Source organism: Astyanax mexicanus, chromosome 23 (genome assembly GCF_023375975.1).
Source record: "Astyanax mexicanus isolate ESR-SI-001 chromosome 23, AstMex3_surface, whole genome shotgun sequence".
NCBI lineage: Eukaryota > Metazoa > Chordata > Actinopteri > Characiformes > Acestrorhamphidae > Astyanax > Astyanax mexicanus.
The window spans coordinates 13,263,788-13,285,563 of NC_064430.1; the positions used below are offsets into that span (position 1 = coordinate 13,263,788).

Here is a 21,776-nt window from a genome sequence, read left to right on the forward strand (position 1 = left end):
TAAATAAAGTTGTTTCAATCAGAAGAATCAAACATGTCTTTGACCACTGTGACTATTGTTCTGTGCCCCTCATCAGATATCTAGTCTGTCTCTGAACTCATCTGATGTGCAGTCCCCCACCTCTCTCAGCTCTGAGAAGATCTCCCAGCTCGCCCCGTTCCTGCCCCTTCTGGGCTCTAACTTCCTGCAGCAGCTCAGTCCTGCCCAGCTTAAGCCTGCTCTCAGTGTACTGGAGTCTGTGCCCTTCTCACCTGTGCAGGTATGTGGTGTATCTGATAAATCTCACACACATTCAGGTCATGTCCCATAATATGTACAATCACACAGGGTTTTTAACACACAATCTTTCATAAAAACTATCACAAAGCCTGACAGTTAAGTTACTTAAGTTATTAAGTATTAGAGACACTTTTGAGACAAACCAATAAAGCAATAAAAACACATTTACTTCAGCAGTGTTATACTAATCATAAATTTACCTCAGCAATTCAATTCTATGTATGAAATTACGTGGGAGTACTTGGGAGTGGTTCAGCAGTGTACAGCGCTGCCACTATGATCGGGAGATCGCTGGTTCGAATCCCGGTCATTAAGCTTGCCATCAGCTGCCGGAGTCCTGAGAGAGCACAATTGGCCTTGCACTCTCTGGGTGGGTAGATGCCACTCTCTCCTCTCATCACTCCTTGGATGTTGTTGATCAGCACAAGTCGTCTGTGAGCTGATGTATCAGAACCGGGTTGCTGCGCTTTCCTCTGAGTGCGCTGTGATGCTACTTGGTAATGTTACATCAGCAGTTGGAAAAGAGGTGGTGGCTGACTTCACATGTATCAGAGGAGGCATGTGCTACTCTTCACCTGCCTTGTGTTGTGGCATCACCTTCGATGAGGGATATACAGCTGAGTAGCAGCTGAATGGGTTGGAAAATTGGTCTAGCTAAATTGTGAGAAAATGGGAAAAGATAAGGAAACACTGAAATGTGAATTAAAATAAACTAGTTGTTCAGTATATGTTATAAGATATTTAGACACTTATTCAGCCAAATACAGAAAGTGCTGTGACCTCTAGGTGACTGGGTCAGAGCACAGCCAAACCTAAATATAAATAATATAACAATACTGTACAGGACAATATAACTATAAATATAAGATTAGTTATCTAAGCCATATCTATGTAGTATTACCTCAGAAAGGACCACAGTTGTCCTCATTCAGAGCTCAGGTCAAAGATCATACTGGGGGCTGCAGGGTGTCAGCCATGACTGGGGGTGCCTGAACAGGTGGGAGATTGCCCTCAGTCAGCATACATGGAACTGATACACTCAGACTGGAGGGGAAGGAAGGGTGAGCTCCTCCAGCACTCTGTGATTAGAGTCGCATGAGCAGGTTTGGCTCTGTCTCGCCAGCTTAACATGTGGCTCTCCACAGACAGCCATAAGGTCAGCAGCCTGGAGACACGAGAGAAGCCCTGAACCCCAAATGTCTCAGCCGGGTCTTGAGTGGCGTCTTACCTTAGCTGTTATTTTGGCTGGGAAAAGCAGGATCTGGACAATCTGCATTAAATTAAAATTCTGTTAATTAAAATGTTGTCATATTTTCAGAGTTTCAGAGTTTCTTTAATATTTTGTTGATTTTGTGCAGCTCTAACATATGTATATATATTTTCATACTTTTTTCGCAGGCTGCTGTGATCATAGACAAGCTATCCCTAAACGTAAGTGGATTTCTTTTAGTGGGGGAAATGAAAAGAACATGGGAGTGAGACGGAATAAGTGATCCTTAGAGTGAGGGAGGAAGGAATGTGTGATAGTAGTATGATATAATATAATGAAGTACCATATAATGTGCACTCCGATATGGTGATATAGGATATATGTTGATAAGTGATATAATAATGTCATATGAAATAGGGAGGAATCACAGCTTCAGAGTTTGTTCAGAAGCCTGACTGTCTGTGGGAAGAAACTGTTCATTAGTTGGTTAATGCTTATTTCTGCCCTTCCTTCTCAGGAGCAACTTATTTTTCTTACTATAAGGCACACCAGATTATAAGGCACACTGTCGATGAACTTTTGTTTTATTCTAACCGCTAGCAGTTAGCAGCTAATGCCAATGTTCTGGTAAGCCAGGGCAATATTAGCAAGCAGTTAGTACCACATAGCTTGTTTTAACATGGTAAACACGCAGTCTGCAGGCTGATAATACTCCCTTTTGAACGACAAAAGAGCTAGCGCAGTTAGAAGCTAATGCTAATGCTGTTTCAGTAGGGGGCTAGCAGCATGCTACAAAATGATAATACTCACCTCTGAACAGGGAAATAGTGGTTAACATCTAATGCTAATGCTACTCCAGCCTTGGTGCTGGAGAACTAAACTCAAACTCCTGTATAACTCTGACGATTTTTGGGAAAATTAAAGGATTTTAGGTGTGTTTTTATAGTTTGATTGTGGCTAAATACAGTCAAATCTGTTCAACAATGTAACAACATTTAGTTTTAAGCCTAATCAGAAGTGAAGAATCTATTAGTGCAGTGAAATAACCTCTAGACAATTGGGATGATCACACAAGAGGAAAATAATCTTCTTTGTTTAGCTGTTGTGTAATAGACCATTGTAGCAATATAAAGGAGAGTTTGAATGATTTATTGGGGAGACGAGTAACACGTCATTCCTGTTTCTTTATTTTCTCTTCATTTTATTCCTCATTAGTCATCAGCACAATGGCCCATGTCCTGCTTTTCATGCATTTTACTGTTCTATATACAATACCAGTCATAGTCAAAAGTTTGGACACACCTTCTCATTCATTGTTTTAGTTTTTTTCTCCTACATTGAAAATAAAAAGTCGAGACGAAGTCGTCCAGACTCTAAAGGAACACATAAGGAATAATGTAGTAACTTAAAAGTGGTTAAACAAACCAAAATACTTTGTGAAGTAAAGATAACTTTTGGTCTTCTATTTCTGGGGCGATCCTGATGAGAGCCAGTTTCATCATAAAGTTTTTGATGGTCTTTTCGACTGCACTTGAAGAAGGTTCAAGTAATTAATGCCAGACAATTTCAACACAGCTGTTAACTATGGTGGTCCTAATGAGAGCCAGTTTCCTCATGACGTTTTTGATGGTCTTTTTTTAATTATTCAAATAATTATCTCTTGACAAGTTTAGCACAGCTGTTAACTGAAAGCCATCCCAAGTCTGACTCTGAGTGAGAAAATGCTAAAATGTGTAAAGCTGTCACCTAAGCAAGAGATGCTACTAAATATTAACTCAGTATTTTGCCATTTACAAAAGAAAAATCCCTTTGTATTTTACCAGAATGCTACAGTATTTACACTGTTATGTCATATTTTCTCCTCAGAACAGTGCTGTTATGGTTCTATATGTGTTAACTCCTGGTATTTGAAGTTTGTTTTGGTATTGGTATGTTTTGTTACATGGACTGTGTGGGTCCTGTGTCTGTGTTCCCTGTGTGTGTTTTGTCTGTGTCGTGGTAGTTGTCTGTGTCAGGTTCTGGAGCTCTGTCGACACTAAGGTTTCTGGCGAGTGGAGTGAGTGTGGAGACTCTGTGGGGTTTACCCTCTGATGTGCTGCTATCTGCCCTGTCCAACTTCAGCCAATACTCACCCCAGCTGACCCCTCCACAGCTCAACGCTATTTCCTCCAAAGTCTGGGTGAGCTAACCTAATCTGTTAAAATGATTAGATATTTAGTTGAATTTTAAAATAATCAAAAGTAGGCGACTACAAAATACCTAAAATAAACAATCAAAATAGGTTACAGATAAGTTGCGTAAAGATTGTTTTAGTTGGGAAATGGGAAAAGTCTTAAATTCAGTAATTATAGTCAAAGTACATCACAGTAAACAATATCTTTACATACATAATCAATATCAAGGTTAAAATCCAGGATCATGCTGCTTCTACAGTTGGTCTTGTTCTCTCTGGGTGTCTAGATGGTGCTATCTCCCCTCATCACTTGAAGTGTAATATTGGTCAGCACATGAATCTGTTGGCTGATGTATATAAATTGGGGATCCGGCACTTTCCTTAAAGGTGTCCTTCTGCTAAAATCCATGTTTTTCTTGTTCTTTGTGAAATACTTTAGGTCTCTCTGAGTTGTATATTCATGCTGCACATAAAACTCTTCCTCAACCTCCATTGTCTGCGGTAGCTAGTAAAAAAAACATGTTTCGTCAGACAAGACAGAAGCTAACAGCACTAGGAACAACATGGCAGTTTGTTCCTGTATTATTTGTGCAAGTAACACATCAGTGTTATATGCTTTACCCAGTAATTCAGAGCTAAGGAACAAATGGTTAGAATTTGTCTATGGAACACCACCAGCGATGTACAATTGAGCTAGGTAGGTGTATTTTTAGAATACTTCTGTTTATACTAGTTTAAAAGTAAAAATCTTTCTAGACCTGGACTACCCACCTCTGTGTGTTTACATAGGTTTGTATAGGATCTCCAGTGGATTTGGTGTTTTACAGAGACTCTAAGACTAGGTCAGTGGTTGAACTGCTCTTAGCAGGGCATTACACATCAATCCATCAAAGACAATCAGAGGCGTTATATATATATGTTTGCATGGATGAATGTTCATGAGCAAGAGCCAAAATCCTATCATTTCCTATTCTTTTAAAAGCATTGACTTTTATGAAATTTCTACTACTAAATCTACTAAACATCCTAAGAAAAAAGGTACTGGATCCCATCCTGTGTCTAAAATTCTATCAGACTTCATTTGTAAGACAGTTGGCAAGCTCAGATGTTTTGCTGGCCAGTGGAGCAGCGAGCGTAGTTCTCTGCCAACACATCCTGAACCTGAAACTGCTCCCTACACTTGGCAGGGCATGATAGGATCAGGTGTGAAATACACACTGACCTATCAGGAATAAGAATATGTAGAATTAGAGTTTTCCATTTTTATTCAATAAATAACCATATAGTAACCCTCAGTAATTTTACTGTCAACATTTTCCATAAAAAAAATAAAATAAAATGTGCTTTATTTAGGTTTATATTTCTCCGTTTATGTTTATAATAATTAGTAATTAATGAACAAATAAAGAGAGAAATTGTTGATTTATTGTTATTCAATGGAAAACATAATATTCTTAGATACTTCTCAAGTCATATCAGGTTAATCCGTTTTAATAATTTAACAAAAAATATGTATTAATTTCAGACAGTGTTGGTAAATGGTGTGTGTGTGTGTATCTGTGTGTGTTTGTGTGTGTGATCAGGGTAATCCATCAGTGGTCGGGTCTCTGAATAATTTGGATCCTCTGCTGTTCAGCACGCCGCTGCTGAATGTAATTCCCCGAACAACCCTAATTTTGTTCAATGGCTCCTCTCCATACACACGTACTTGGAACACACAACAGGTATGTGTCACACATTTGCACCTAAAATGCGAATTCATCACCAAAATGATGCTCTTTTTTAATTAATAGTATTTTTATTATACAGACAGGAGCAGATAGAGAAAGGTCATGTCCACTTTTGGAATGGCAAGATGTCCTAAACTAGGCATAATTTTCTTACATTTATAAATGTATTATTTTATTATATACAGTGTGTTATAATGTTTATTTGGAATTTTCATATGTATACGTTTATGCAGTTTAAATGGGAAAAAGATATGTAATTGATCTCAAAATATGTCACTTGTCTCTATACATGACTGCTGGGATGAGCACTTGTGTGATGCTTAGACTTTATATACTTGATTAAAAAATATATATATATATTTGTACTGATGGCATAAGAAATTACACACAATAAAAAGGCTAGGGTCACAAAAATTTATTGATTGTTTCCAAAGAATGTCTTACAATTAAAAAATGCTGATCAGACATATCTGAAAACTATTATTTAAAATATTGAAAAAATTCAGCTGCATTTTGTGAGTTTCAACTTTGAAAAAAAAATTATACATATAAAATCTATATGTATAGTTAAAATCTCGTCTCGTCTCCGTAACCCAATATCGTCTCGTCTCTTGTGATGAGTGTCTCGTCACACCCCTGTAAACTATGTTTTGAGCCTGTGTGTTTTCTTTAATATTATTACTCAATACTACCATATCATCTTACTGTCAACATTTACTGTCTCAAATAAAAAAAGTGCACAACAGTGTACCATGCCACAAGGGGCTACACCCTGCTAATTAAGAACTGAATTATTAATGCGTGAGTGGCGGGTCCTTTGTTGTGTAAACTCTGACCATTAAAAATGGGCTCTGCATCATCCTTGACATTTTGTCTGCAGCCAGGAACAGATGAATGGGGAGCTGTGAGGTGTTGTGTAAGATTGTATCCTGCAGGTCTGTGTTCTGGGTTGCTGAGCATGACATCCTCTTTCACATCAAGCCAAAAACCCAGACAAAGAGATAGTCCCAGCCTAGCTAATTGAGTAAACTGCTGAATATTTTGCTCATTAATGAAAACTGTATGTGGTAAAAATGAATCATATAAATGGGTTTATCACATTCTGTTTCTTACTGTCAGAAAACATAAACTGGTTAAAATAGCCGTTAAAATATGAATGAGCATCATGTACATTTAACAGTTTTGTCCAAAGTATCTTTTAAGAAAAAAGTAGATTTTGTTGGTGTTGGCTAAAAATAAGGCTAGAGAGAAATGTCCAGAAAAAGCCACAGCTCTTCTAAATAAAACTGCTCAGACAACTCTATATACCAACTAAACATGATCTTTCACAGAACAGTTATGATGTGGGAAAATAATATAATAAATTACAATGCAGAAATTGAGACATGCCTACACAGGAAATTTGGCAGTATTAAATCAACACTGTTAGTGTTAAATTAACACTGAGAGTGTAAAGTTTAACACTAATAAGTGTTGATTTAACACTAACAGTGTTGATTTAACACTGCCAAATTTCCTGTGTAAAATCAGATACATGGATATGGAATCATTTCAAACTTTTTCATTTTTTATAATTATTATAACAAACCAACATTTAAAAAAAGTGAAGCATTATATAAATAAATCTGATTAATTAGTAAGTCTCCTGTATGTTAATGTAATTATAATACACATATCACCTCTGTTGGTTGTTTTAATATATAGTTAAGCTTGTAACACTGACATTTAGATGCTGTTTAATAATTCCTGTGAATTTTCAGTTGATGTGTAATCTTTGTTGATATGTTTTAGGCCAAAACCTTATTCAACAGCGCTTTAATTTCCATGCGAAGTCTGTCAACACAGCAGTTCATGTAAGTGTAAAATATAATTTTATCTCATATTCATTATATTTGGAATACATTCAAGTACTCTTCTGTTCTTTATACACTAATATAACAGAAATCATGGACTAGCTGTATGTAAATTCATCATTAAGTGTTGTAAAAGTAGCCATAAAGTGGCTTGGGATTGTCCACATCTGTATAAGTGAGTGAAGTTGAACAATGACCAGCATGTTCAAACTCTCCAACAAGTCCCAGTGAGTTCTGATAGTGGGTGCCAGATGGATGAGACAATCCATTTCCTGAAACTGTGTGAGCATTTAATCTTCCTAAATCCACAGGGTCACATGGGTACCAGGAATGTCTCACAGAAGACATTACCACCTACAGTGGACAGTGGCACAGTGGGTGGTAATGATTGTGACCTGTGGCATCTGGCTTAAATCTATTGCTATACAATTTATCAGCTGCTCTCTTCCACAATACACCAAGCACTGTACTGTGCAAAAGTTTTAGACCCTTTAAAATATAATATTCACCAATATTAAAATAAATACACACAACATTCCTACAAGAAGTGCTGATTTTACATCACTGCCTTTGTTTAAAACATCTCCAAAGATCTCCTCCTGGGAGTCTAGTCTAGTTCTCATCATATCAACACCTAGTTTGGGCAATCGGTGTGTAATGATGTGTGTTTTGTTGCACATAACGCAAATTGAGAACTGCTATCTATCAGAATAGACCATGAACGATTATTTTTATATTTTTTTACCTCAAGTGGAACACAATTCATGTCTGAAAAGATTGAATATGGTGAGCTGGTAATAGAATTGATCATATCCACAAACTGGATGGGGATGTCCATGAGAAATCAGAAATCAAGCTTTGTTCTTCAAACTAGCTCATAAGATTTTCACTACTACTATTTCAAAAAAGAGATATTCTTATTCCTTTTACTGTATTTGTCTGTACCCGCCCTTTGTTTTAATCTGATCTCTAAAAAATCTGTGTGTGTTTTGGGCAGGACTCTGGGGACAGTTGCTCAAGGCGTGAGCTGTAAAGTTTTGGTGCAGCTGATCCAGAATAATCCAACAGTTTCATCCATGAGAGACATTCTGAGAGTTCTGAAAAAGCAGCCAGTGTCACTCCACCCATCACTGGTACACATATTAAACCAAATCACACCGTCATTCACTGCTGTCTGCTTAGGTTCGAACTGTGGTCATTAATAATTAGAAAGTTTTTAAAAGAAGAAAAAAATGAAACTATTTCACATTTTGATGCACGTAAAAATGTGTGTAATGATGTAAAATCCAACCCTCTTTTACCTTCGCATACCACCTTTGGTTCCTGGCCAGTATAAGCTTGTTACAACCAGTGTAGCTCTAGAACAGCATACCCCATATTTTCATTTGAGTTTAATGGTTTAGCTTGGTTATGTTGGTCGTGCTTCTACAGCCAGCCAGTATGACCAAACAGGACCACATCACCAAGAAGGTTGACCAATATGACCTGGATGACATGAACTAACTTTACCAGAATGACCAAGCATGACAAAAATGCAACAAATCAACATACACAGTGCTGCTTAAAGAAGAACTCCAGTGTAAAATTGACTATTTTAAAAGTTTGTCCAAACACCCTTCAGACTGGGTGACATGGTGGGCATAATTTGTCCCGATTAATTCACTTTTTCCACCGTTATCCAGCTCAAAGTAGCTCCACACCCCCTAGCTAGAATCTGGAGAGCCCTGACATTTAATCAAAAGTAAGTACTTTTTATCAGGTTTCACTACACCAAAAGTACATTTTACACCGGAGTTCTCTTTTAAGAGCTGGACTTCAGATGGAATTTCTTATGTGTCCCAATACTTTTGTCCACATAGTGTACAGTTAAGTGTACTGTTCAGCACAATCAACGAAATAAAAGACATTATTTCTGTAGTTTTAATCCTTCTCTTCTGTCTGATCCAGAAAAAGTGTGTGATTGAAGAACTGTACAAGTTTGCCTTCTTCTCCGACCTGCTTGGGGACATGAGTGCTGAGATTGCTCTCTCGATCCCGTGAGTCTTTAATCTAATCTTTTGTTACAGTATGCTTGTTATTTATGTTAATTGTTCATCTATTTGTATTGAATTCAGTTGTTCAGATGTGAGATGTGAACTGTGTGCATATGTGTTTACACAAAATAACACTGCTCTCTGCAGGATGAGTACCATAAAGAAGTTCTCTGTGGCGATGATGGACACCCTGAGGAACATTATCGTGCAGGATCCACAGCACTTTCTGCTCATGCCCAACACTAAGCAGGCCATCCTTGTGGACAAGATAGTTCAGCGGCTGGTCAGTCCACTTTTAATCATCAGCATAAACCTCTCTACTTGTTTATAACCATTATATATCTATTATTGCAATCAAAAGAGTAAATAAAAGTGTAATCCAGTATTTTTTACTAGTTATCTTTTTTTTTTTTAGGGGAAGCTGGCTTACATGTTTAAAATACAATTTACCTGAAACCACTGTAGCAATCTGGCAACCCCGGTGTGCTAGGATAGTAGGGCTAGGATAATAATGTTGGCTAAGATAATAAAATTGCTTCCATTCAATTGCAAACAGAATATATCCAATATATCTTATTTTACATTTTGGCAGATATTGTGGCTAAAAAAATAGGTTCCAAAGTTTTTGGTTATCATTGTTATTTTTGACATGAACATCATTTTTACATAGTATACCAAAACACTGCAAACATACAGAAATGGTACCAGTACAGTATGACTAAAATAATTAAAAATATATAAACTCATGAAAACTTATTTTATGTCAGTAATTTAGTTCAAAATGTGAAACTCATTGATTATATAGGTGTATTCCACCCAGAGTGATCTATTTTAAGAATTTATATCTTTATTGTTGATGATTATGGCTTACAGCCAATGAAAACCCAAAAAATCAGTGTCTCAGAAAATTTGAATATTATATAAGAACAATTGTTACTTTTGGCAGTGTGGGCAGTGTGCCAAGTCCTGCTGGAAAATGAAATCCGCATCTCCATAAAAGTTGTCAGCAGAGGGAAGCATGAAGTGGCGTAAGATTTTCTGGTAAAAAAAACTGTGCACTGACTTTGGGCTTGATGTAACACAGTGGATCAACACCAGCAGATGACATGTCTCTCCAAACCATCACTGACCATCAGTAAATTTTACATTTCATTTGGAAATCAAAGGGATCAGAGTCTGGGGGAAGAGTGGAGAGACACACAGTCCAAGCTGCTTGAGGTCTAGTGTGAAGTTTCCACCAATCAGTGATGGTTTGGTTTGGATGTCATCTGCTGGTGTTGATCCACTGTGTTTTATTATCAAGTCTAAAGTCAGTGCAGTGTTTTCCCAGAAAATCTTACAGCACGTAATGCTTCCCTCTGCTGACAACTTTTATGGAGATGTGGATTTCATTTTCCAGCTGGACTTGACACACTGCCCACACTGCGAAAAGTACCAGTTGGTCTTATATAATATTTTAATTTTCACTGATTTTGGGGTTTTCATTGGTTTTAAGCCATATTCATCAACAATAAAATCAATAAACGCTTAAAATAGATCACTCTGTGTGTGGTACATCTATATAATATATGAGTTTCACATTTTGAACTGAATTACTGAAATAAAGTATGTTTTCAATGATACTTACATTTTTTGAGATGCATATAGACCCAAAATGACCCAAAACGCTGTGTTGTCCTTCAGGATATGCGCACTGGCAAGTACACAGAGGAGGAGTTCCGGTCGCTGGGCATTATGGCGCCGTTTGTGGTGGACGAGGTTTTTGCACAGCTGGACAGGACCTTCCTTCTGAACAATATGGAGTTTCTGAGAGGATTCTGCTATGATAGTAGCAAACAAGATATGATAGCCTCAATGCTACTGGAATCTAGCACATTTGGGTAAGGAAATTAAAACTGCAAAATGTGATTATACAATATAGTTGGAAATTAATATTAATTTGTCTAAACATAATGGACAGTATTATTATGCTATTTGCATAGAACCAAACTGTTAACAGCTGTAGAAACGTGCATCTAAACCTTGATTTTTTTTTTCCTTTTCAAAAGCCCAATCCAAACCTGGACAGCTGCCACCATCAATCAAGTGGATAGGTTCCTGTTCTACGTCTCAAGAGAGAACCTCCAACTACTTTCTTCGGTAGGCAAATAAATCTCTTGACTTACAATGCTATTTTTATTGGACGTTATATTGTTCCAGAAATAACTGCGCTAAGCAATGTTACTGCAATTTTAAGACCATTTCTGACACTGATATATGATAGTAATATAATTTAATATAGTATATATAGTATAGTAATACAGTATATATATAATAGAGCAATATAATATAATTTAAAAGTTACTGAACTCAACAATAATAGTTTGGAAGGTGTAAACTTATTTGACCTACACCAGTCTACTCTGTGTGGATGGGTCAACATTATTAATACATTATATATACATTTATATGTTTTTTTTTGTATGTTACTGTATACACTGCTATATACTATGTTTATTTTTATTTGTTTGTTTGCAGTTTATATTCATGCACTAAATATGCTACCATTTAGTTTGTGGTAGATTGTTGTTACATTACTTAATTTTGTTACATTATTTCTTTTGTTCACTATAATACTTTAATACAAAATTAAGGTCTTTGTAAGTTACTGTTTATGAAATAGACCAAAAATGTTTTTGGTTTATGATAAATGTATGAAATTATTAATTAATATAACATTGCAGAAATACCGTGAAATATTGTGGTCTTATTTTAGGGCCATATGCTGAGAACAACTCATTTGTAAAAATGTGCACTTTTTTATTTATTATTCATTCAGTCCTTTTAGGTATTTCAAGTTCTAAGATGATTAAATATTTGACAAATCAACAAAAAAAATATTTCATTTATGAGCAAATATTTCCCTACAAAGTTTTGTCTCAAATTGTATGGTTACACCTGTAATTGGCACAGTTTCCATTTATTCAGCCACTGGTCTCTGGATGAACTGGATATCGGTCATGATTCATTCAGCGCTCTCCGTCCTATCCTAATGCAACATGACTCTTCAGGTCAGGAGCAAGCGGAGAAGAAGAAGGAAAAAATACTGCAAACTGTGTCACGATGAGAGTGTTGTAGATTACCTGTTCACATCTGATCTCACACGCCCTGTGTGTGTGTGTGTGTGTGTGTGTGTGTGTGTGTGTGTGTGTGTGTTCACAGGATTTGCTGAATCAGGAGCGGATTGAGCGTCTGTTCTCGAGTCAGCGGCAGTGGGAGAGTGGAGCTGTGGGCTCTCTCTGTGTACAGGAGAGCTCTGTGATCTTCAACAAGCAGCAGTTTTTGCTCCAGTACTTCTTAGGATTCCTGAAACCGGGACGCAGTGAGTGTCCTGATTACTGCACTGCTTTCTGACATTTATACAGCTTATCAAAATACAGATTGAGAAGGAATAAAATAATGTTCTCAGCATTATCTGAGGTCCTGAAGATGCAGTTGGATCCTAACCCTTTTACAGCAGTATTTGGGGTTTTGCCAACTAGCCTGTTAATTCCAAAACATCACTCTGATTTTATAGCTTTTGTGACTCTGTTGGTAAGACATCTAATTTCACTAAAGTGGAAACTTTTGGTTCCACCTATATATTCCTAATGGATTTGGGATGTCCTTCAGTATAGCACGTTGGAATGAATTTGATGCACTCTGAATGGTTCTCTTTCAAAATTGACCAAAAATCTTGGTAGACGTTTTTCACTAATGCTCTCACTTACTGCCATTCCAGAATAATGATAAAATATTTATCCCTGTAATCTAAGCTTGGAATATAGTCCTTAGCCAAAATTTTAAAAACGTCTGACACAATGTTGTATGCTGTCTGCTAAGGTCTATATATCTTGGACTGTATATTATATATATATATATTTTTTTTTTTCTTTCAATGTATTTATTATTAACATATAATTATTTTAACCTTAATATGTCTAATGTTTTTTTTCTTTACAATTAACTTATTTACTTTGTGAAATGTATGTGCATTGTATATATTACGTAAACCTGACATAATTATTCTGCTCCCCAATGTTTAGTGTCAAAGCAAAACAGACTATAAAAAGATTTACTCAAAAAAAGAAGGAATAAAATACATCAGGTTAAAAATGGTATATTAGTTTATGTTTACATTACCAGGCTGAAGTAACTCAAATCAGATTTTTTTTTTGTTTGTTTGCCTGATTTGACAAAATATTTATTTCAGGGTTATAAAATAGACATGTCGCATCCATTTTTTTAAACCGGATTTGAATCACTTTTATATGTGATCCTATATTGGATACAGATCTTTTTTATGATTTCTGTTACTTCTTTTTATGAAAAAGTTTTCCTTCACAACAAACAAAAGAACATTGCTTTAAGCATGGTCAGCACAACATCTTTCACAGCCTATCTGTTTCTGTCCCCTGTATACAAAGCGCATCATATTTAATGTAGCTTTTTCAGTGTGTACTTCATGCAAACTAGCTTTAAAACTGCCCTTAATTGTTCAGTTTACCACAGTCATTATTCTCAATAGATAAATGCTTGATTAATTGTTTCTACATTTAATACAGGAATACTGAATCTTCTTTTGTATGTTTTCTCCCAGATGTGAGTCCAGTGCTGACCTGTGAGAGTCTGCACCTGACCCAGCCCTCTGCCTGGCCTATTAGCAGCATAACAGACATGTCCTCCACGTCATTCAAGAGATGTCTGGAGCTCATCGGCCAGGATCCTTACTTCAGCCCCTTCCAGCTATCCCTGCTTCTCCGCAAAACTAAAGATGTACACAATTCACTTATTTGATGATGCAATAATGAGCTTATTTATTTGCTCAAGGAGCATAAATACATGTTTCCATCCGACCTCTTTTTCATGTGACCTCATTGCATATTATTGGTTTATATTATTTAACTGTTCGATATTTGATATAATTTTAAAATTTCATGATGAATGGACCAACAAAAGTTCTCCAGAATTTAACAAAATAATTTTAACATTGACTTCTATTCAAAATCACAAAGGATCTTTTCTTCCATGATGGTATTTTTTTGGAGTCACGAGGTTAAATATGACAGCAACCATTCGAAATTATTCAGTAGCCTACACAGAGTTCCTGAAAGCCAGTAAATTTAAGTTGGATTAGGTTAGTTAGAAAGTTAGTCAGAGGGGTTGATAAATGACTGATACTTTATACTCCTACTTAACTCCCATTAATTATTTTATTATTATAAAGACATGTCTTCGTTCAGAAATATGTGGCTATTTACAGACATATTCAAATTAAATTACAAATATGGGTAGCACTTTACTTGGATGGTCCATTTCATGTCCTCGTTGATGCTCAACTGACATTCAAGTAACATTCAACCGAATGTCTATTAACTGCAACTTAACCATATGTTGAATGATTAAAAATAGAACATAACCATACACCTAATCCTAACCTAAACCCTTAATCAACCTTCAAATCTAACCCTACACTTAACCCTAACCCTAAACCTAACCTAAACTTTTAATCTAACTCTTAACCTAATGCTAAAATGTTAAGATTGACGTTAGGGTTAGAGTTGAATGTAGGGTTACATTCAATAAAGGATCATTTACTTTCACCTTTCATTTTTAATTGCATTTAATAGACATGCAGTTAAATGTCAGTTAAGCATCATCAAATGGACCATCCAAACAAAGTGTTACCCATAATTTTTTTTTTATGCATTTATTAACAGTATTATATACTACTCTATTATATACTACTACTCTACTCTAATACTCTACTAACATAATAAGTGTAATTAAATGCTATTTTTTAAAACCTTTTTGTTCAAAATGTATTTATAGGATTAAACTGAACCTGTCTATTGTTTGTGTTAATGCAGGTGTATGGTGCAGTCTCCACTTTCAGTCCATTCCTCACGGCTCAGCTGGGGAACATCGCTACACAGCTTTCAGTGGAAGAACTGGCTTTACTTAACCTGTCTGATATACGAACTGTATCACCACTGGGAGCTGTTATTAGCTGGACGAAAAAGCAGGTAATTTAAATTTATATCTAGGCAAGTGGAGGAATGGCAGGTAAATACAGATTATAGCATTTATAATAACAGTTATAAATAAATCAGATAAAAATAATATTGTTGTGCTCCAGTGTTGGGCTCCGAGTTGTCCAGTGGGCTAAGCGCTGCCACTATGATCAGGAGATCGCCGGTTCGAATCCTGTTCATGTAGCTTGCCATCAGCAGCCGGAGCCCTGAGAGAGCACAATTGGCCCTGCTCTTTCTGGGTGGGTAGATGGCTCTCTCTACCCTAATTACTCCAAAGGGTGATGTCAATCAGCACCAGGCAGCTGTGAGCTGATGTATCAGAACCAAGTCGCTGCACTTTCCTCCAAGTGCGCTGTGATGCTACTTGGCACTGCTGCCGAGGGTTGGGTAATTGGCTGTGTGGGTAGAAAATGGAAAAATCATTAAAAAATAAACTTACTGGCCTCAAAATATTAGATTGACAATATAAAAGATTGTATGATTCTAACAATGACCCTTAACCATATTAGGTTTGTATTAATTACAGAATGGCTCAAAAAATATTTGTAATCAGTGATAGAGCACTAACATCATGAAGTTGAGAGTTTGTTAAATTCATCAATATATCATTATGACGTTATTAAAAGCTAAAAATGGTCAATATATGGTTATTCGTTGAAAGGATGATAATAAGGTTACAAGTGTTTTATGTAAAATTATTAAATATGATCAATAATATATACTTTTGTGGTTACAGCAAAGAGTCTGTGATTTATTGATTAACAGTATAATGGATGTTTTGTGTCACAGTCTGGGGTGTTATTCTCTGCCATGCTGAACTCCACTAAAAAAAACCCTAGCCAGCTGGACTCCAGCTCCTTCATCGCCCTGGGAAACATTATTTGCGGAATTGATGCTGCCACAATCCGTAAACTCAATCCTGTAGAGTTCAGGTGAGATTTTAAAAGCATTGTGTCACCTGCTTATTTATTGTTTCTCCTGAAATCAAGGGTATTAAAAAGTATCATTGTTAGCATTGCTGTCAGGATTGGATTGGATTGCATTTAACAACGAGTAAAGAGTATTAGTAAAGTCAGGATATTAGATGATCCCCACCCACCCTCATGCCAAACTCCCCATTTCTTCCCAAAAGTACTGTATAGAGCACAATCATTCCTAAGAAAACAGAGTCAAATGCTTAATACTGGGGGCTGAATACCCCTCTGGCCCACACCAGGCATTAGTCATGGTGCTTATTGGTTCATGTTTATCTGTTTCAAAGAGCCCTATTCTACTCACAGTATATTAACAGTACTTCTCTACAGCTTCTACAGTACTTCTCAAGCTATATGTGTCCAGTTGAAGATTTAGGTCAGCAGTTAATGCAGTTTAAAGTAGATGAATGCAGTCATCAAACTTTTGAACTTAATGTACATTTTTACAGTAATTTTACTGCTAATAAAATACCTCAAACTGTTTTTTTATCAACTTGTCTAACAGTGAAATGAATGAAAGAGATTATTAAATTTTTCTGTGTACCGACAGTAAAGCGTCACTGTGGCTCGGCCAACTGAACTTAACCTGCTCTGAAGACCAGCTCCAGGCAATCATCACACTGTTGAGCCACAGTTTGGCTTTTGGACCAATCAGCTCATGGGGACCGGAGGTCTTCATTGAGATTGGAGCGTTTGCTGGTACTAATATTATTTCTATATATAGTGAACTTCCAGTTTATAGAAAGACCCTCAGAATCATCAAATGTACCATAATAAAAACTTTTAAATCATCTCTGTTTTAGGAATGAACTGATATTTTTTGTTATTTTTTTTACCAAACTATAGAACTGGAACCGTACTAATTGCGACAATTGTGTGATGGATCTGTTATTTTACCCCTGAACCCCCTTATAAAACCACAAATTAAATTTGGCCATAATGTTAACTGTCAGAGGATACTGTGTTTAGACTAATTCCTGACCAATCCCTTGAGTTTTAATCTTGTTATGAATTGTATGAATTCCTTTTTTATTTATAGCTGGCATTCCAGACATGGCTATGTCCGCCATGGTCAAGGAGCAGATTGAAGGAATCACCCCACTTGCTATGTCTCTGATTCCAGCCAACAAGTTTGCAGTGAGTGATTGTTTTTAAATGGTCCTCTAATCTTTGGGAGGTGGTTTGAGACACATTTGAGACACATTATAGCAGTGTAAATGCATCCATCTCTTCAAGAGATATTTAACAACAGAAATTCCTCCCAGTACAACCAGAAACACTAGTAATAACTGCTGTTTGGTGTGCAAAAATAGCATATTCTGTCCTACACAGTGATCGGATATCAATCAGACCAACTGGATATGTATTTTGAATACCAAGTGCAAATGCATATGTTTAAAATCAGGATACAATAAACAGTATAAATAAGTATAAACAGGATCTAGGAAGTGAGCAGTGTGATCTTAGCAGTACATTTTTACCTGAAATATCTATGTTTTCTGCACTTCCCTTGCCTGACAGGGAATGTTTAGTCCTGTTGAAAATAACTGATAGCTGATGAATTCTGGTTGAATTCTCCTCTTCACTCTCCCACCTGCAGGTCGTTTTTAACCAGGTGCAGATTAGTGGGTTTTCCTACGAGCAGGCTGCAGCAATCACTCCAGCACAGCGCTCCACACTGAGTGCTGTCCAGGAGACTGCACTGTCCATGGTGCTTAACCCCCTGGATGACAAACCTGTGGATTTCAGAGGTATAGTCTGTTTATATGTTAGAGAAAATAAGTTTTGTTTTATGACAACAACTATATCTAGTGAGAAAGCCTCCCATAACCTTACAAAAAGCGTTAAATCAGCATTTCCTAAGAAAAACCCACACATATTTTTATTTTGTCTGTTACTGTACATTCATACAATACATTAATGAATATTCATGCAAAACTGGCTGCCTTTCTTGTTGAGATTTTTTGAGTAACACTGCTGAGGTAAATGTATGTTCAGAATAGCACTACTGGGTGAATATATTATTAAAATAGCACTGCTATTGGTAAATCCATAATTGAAACAGCACTGAGGTATTGAGGCATCATTGGAATAGCACTTTTGGGGTAAATTCATGATTAAAGTAGCACTGCTTAGGTGAATTCATTATTGGAATAGCACTGCTGAGGTAAATTCATGATTACATTAGCCGCACCAAGGTAAATTCATGATTGGAATAGCACTACTGAGGTGAATCTATAGGGCTCTGTTGGTTTGTCTGCTGGGATTTTAAAATGGGATATTAAATAGTATTTTTAATATTCTTTACAACAGTGATGATAACAGTGTTCATTATATGTGTCCACAGGAAGGTCATTTGGGGTCGCAACAGCCGTGTCTCCCCTCTGCCATCTCTGCAGCTTGCTGGTGTTGCTGTTGACATTTCTGATCAGTGGCCCTCTGTGATGAACCATCTCTCACTCTTGTGGAGAACTGTATGAGACATAGACATTTGTGCAGTGGACTTTGCTAAAGAAGTGCAATATTCTGTTTATGTGTTCATAACAGCACTTTAAGCTGATCACTGAAAGATATCACCTCATGGGGTATATGTGTGAAATGCTATCTTAGAAATGTCTGATCAGCATGTTATTTATATATACAGCTCTGGAACAAATTAAGAGAAAATTCAGTTACTGAATCAGTTTATCTAATTTTGCTATTTATAGGTATATGTTTGAGTAAAATGGACATTGTTTTTGGTTTTATAAACTACAGACAACATTTCTCCCAAATTCCAAATAAAAATATTGTCATTTAGAGGATTTATTTGTAGAAAATGAGAAATGGCTGAAATGACAATAAAGTTGCCGAGCTTTCAGACCTCAAATAATGCAAAGAAAACAAGTTCATATTCATAAAGTTTTAAGAGTTCAGAATCCAATATTTAGTGGAATAACCCTGTTTTTTATCACAGTTTTCATGCATCTTGGCATGTTCTCCTCCACCAGTCTTACACACTGCTTTTAGGTAACTTTATGCCGCTCCTGGTGCAAAAATTCAAGTAGTTCTCCATCATCCATCTTTCTCTTGATTATATTCCAGAGGTTTTCAATTTGGTAAAATCAAAGAAAGTATGATTTTTAAGTGGTCTCTTATTTTTTTCCAGGGCTGTATATATTTATTTATTTTCAGAATTCTGATATTTATTCGGATGTCACGTGGTATGTTCTCATCCAAACAGGGTCTAGATTTGATTGATGTCCTGCCTCTATTAGATGACATTGTAATCATATTTATACTTTCTACAGTATGGTATTATTTAAAAAGATTGTAATGGTATTGTTGCTGCTGTGCCTTCTGGTCTCTGAGAATGTCTCAACCTGAGCAGAAAAGTTATGGACGTTTCTCCAAAACTGTATTCTTAACTAAACTGATCACAGAAATGTAATGTATTATGGTTAATGCAAGATTGTTTATTGTAAGCTGTGTGAGGGTTGAAATGTGTTATGTATATGAAATCAATTTTTGAATGAATGAATATGAAAGGTATCTGCTCTATTTAATTGTTTTGATCACAACACTGTTTTGGTACACTGACATGCGAAAATCCATGGTACAGTAGTATGCAAACTGATTGTAAAGTATTACCTCAGGGGACGGCTTGGAAACACCCATACCTGTATAAGTAGTGGGGTGTGGCATGATCATGCCAAGGCAATGTGAATTATCAGGGTTCAAGGAAGGCCGGATTGTGGGTCCTTTTCCGAAGTTGTGCAGAAATGTAATCCCTTCTCAATCCACAGAATCACATGTCAACAGGGAGTACATGATAAAAGTTATTAACACCCACAGTGGATGGCACATTGGGTGATAATGATGGTAGTGGCCTATGATGTCTGGCTAGAACTGTCAATGTGAAAAGACAAATGACCATCACACGTCCTGCTGGTCAGTGCAGCATTTTTTCGCTTTCATAGGATATGCCGAAAGTCATCGGACATGATACTAATCCAGGTTATTAGGCATGTCAGTGTATAATTATCAGTATATTCTAAACCCCCACGCATAGACCTAATAATGTACAAAGCAAGTCCAGTCCACATTGTAATATACAACATAACTAAAGCTGATTTTCGAGGGAACACATGCACAGACACACGAGTGAGCAAATACCACTGGTGATACAGATATGGAGCACCTAGGGAGCAAATAGGGTAAATATACCTGGTAACAGGCTCAACAGTGGCTTGTCAAACAACAACCCAGGCTACTTTTGAATTAGGTGTCTAGTCTACCAGGCCACTGTTTTTGAGTGCTGAGCACATTTTAATGTTTTCATGTAAAAATCAACAGTTCAGTACTTTAAACCCAGGAGTGATTTATACTGTAAAAAGATATTAGTGTTGTACAATTTTCAGAATACTGTTGTATATTTATTTATTTAAGAGTCCTCTGGTTATTAAAAGTCGGGTGCATACAAAAAAGGTGTGATTTTTAATAAAGTATTGACACTTCACGCATTTGATTTGTGTGTTTTCTAGATCTGAGAGAACAAAACATTTGCAATACGCTAGTTATCTTTAGCCTCTTGTAAATTCTTCTACAACTTCACCCTCACTAGTGTAGCCATGTTTAAAAAGTAGTTCTGGTCAGTTTTTCAACCTATAGATAGTTCAACAAATGTAATTTAGGATATGACAGACATTAAGTTCATTTAGTGATTGTTTTGGCGTAGTACTGTCACATGACAGGCAGAACAAGCCAGCTAGTAGATTAACAAGCAAGTGAGAGTCACAAATTATTAGTGAGAGAGTCTGAGTGAAGTGGTTAATCTGTGGTATGTGTTTCACACATCATGGATAAATGGTTTAAAAAGCTGGATAATCTACAAGAGAAGCAGTGGCTATTTCTCTGACTGAGAAGAAAAAGAAAGAAAATAAGCCTACAACAATTTGAACCTGGCACTGGGCTTCTCATGCACAGGAACAGAAAATTAGGAAGTTGATGGTTGTTTATTTTACGGAAAAGCATTTCTGCTTCTTGGAAAAAATAAGGGTCCTTCTCTAAGCCATAATTATAGGATAGTATGTGATAATTATGAGACAGGAAGTCATATTTATGAGTCAGTAAGTCATAAATACTATCTCGTAATTATGACTTAGTGGAGGACTTCTTATTTTATTCCAAGTGGCAGAAATGGTCTTCCATAGTATTTGGATTTTAAACAGCAAATAAAATATTCCTGAGGCTGGGTGGAAAGTTTTGTGGTGGATTAAAGGAGAACTCTGGTGTGAAATGGATTTTGGGTGTATTAAAACGTGATAAAAAGTATACTTTGTAAAATAGCCCACCTTCGTTCTCCCTCAGCTTTCTGAGATCCAGTACTTTGTGCACTTTAAATCTCTGGGCACCGCCATCTTAAAATTAAGTCCCAATAAGTCCACTGTCAAGTACAAATAGAAAAACATTTTGAGCAATGTTTATGTAAT

At 36.4% G+C, this 21,776-nt stretch overlaps 1 protein-coding gene across 1 annotated transcript in view; it reads left to right on the plus strand.

Annotated features, from left to right (window-relative positions):
- The window catches only part of strc1 (stereocilin 1), a 32,164-nt gene extending 11,361 nt beyond the window's left edge, over positions 1-20,803 (plus strand). Inside the window, exons 11-28 of the mRNA XM_007244961.3 lie at positions 77-259; positions 1,678-1,710; positions 3,492-3,668; positions 5,246-5,386; positions 7,184-7,245; positions 8,243-8,378; positions 9,193-9,281; positions 9,426-9,561; positions 10,962-11,158; positions 11,327-11,417; positions 12,480-12,639; positions 13,897-14,072; positions 15,167-15,322; positions 16,121-16,263; positions 16,856-17,004; positions 17,345-17,442; positions 17,906-18,056; positions 18,653-20,803. Coding sequence (XP_007245023.3) covers positions 77-259; positions 1,678-1,710; positions 3,492-3,668; positions 5,246-5,386; positions 7,184-7,245; positions 8,243-8,378; positions 9,193-9,281; positions 9,426-9,561; positions 10,962-11,158; positions 11,327-11,417; positions 12,480-12,639; positions 13,897-14,072; positions 15,167-15,322; positions 16,121-16,263; positions 16,856-17,004; positions 17,345-17,442; positions 17,906-18,056; positions 18,653-18,750 — 2,376 coding nt within the window. The 3' untranslated portion in view covers positions 18,751-20,803. The remainder of the gene's footprint in view (positions 1-76; positions 260-1,677; positions 1,711-3,491; positions 3,669-5,245; positions 5,387-7,183; positions 7,246-8,242; positions 8,379-9,192; positions 9,282-9,425; positions 9,562-10,961; positions 11,159-11,326; positions 11,418-12,479; positions 12,640-13,896; positions 14,073-15,166; positions 15,323-16,120; positions 16,264-16,855; positions 17,005-17,344; positions 17,443-17,905; positions 18,057-18,652) is intronic.
- The last annotated feature ends 973 nt before the right edge of the window (positions 20,804-21,776 follow it).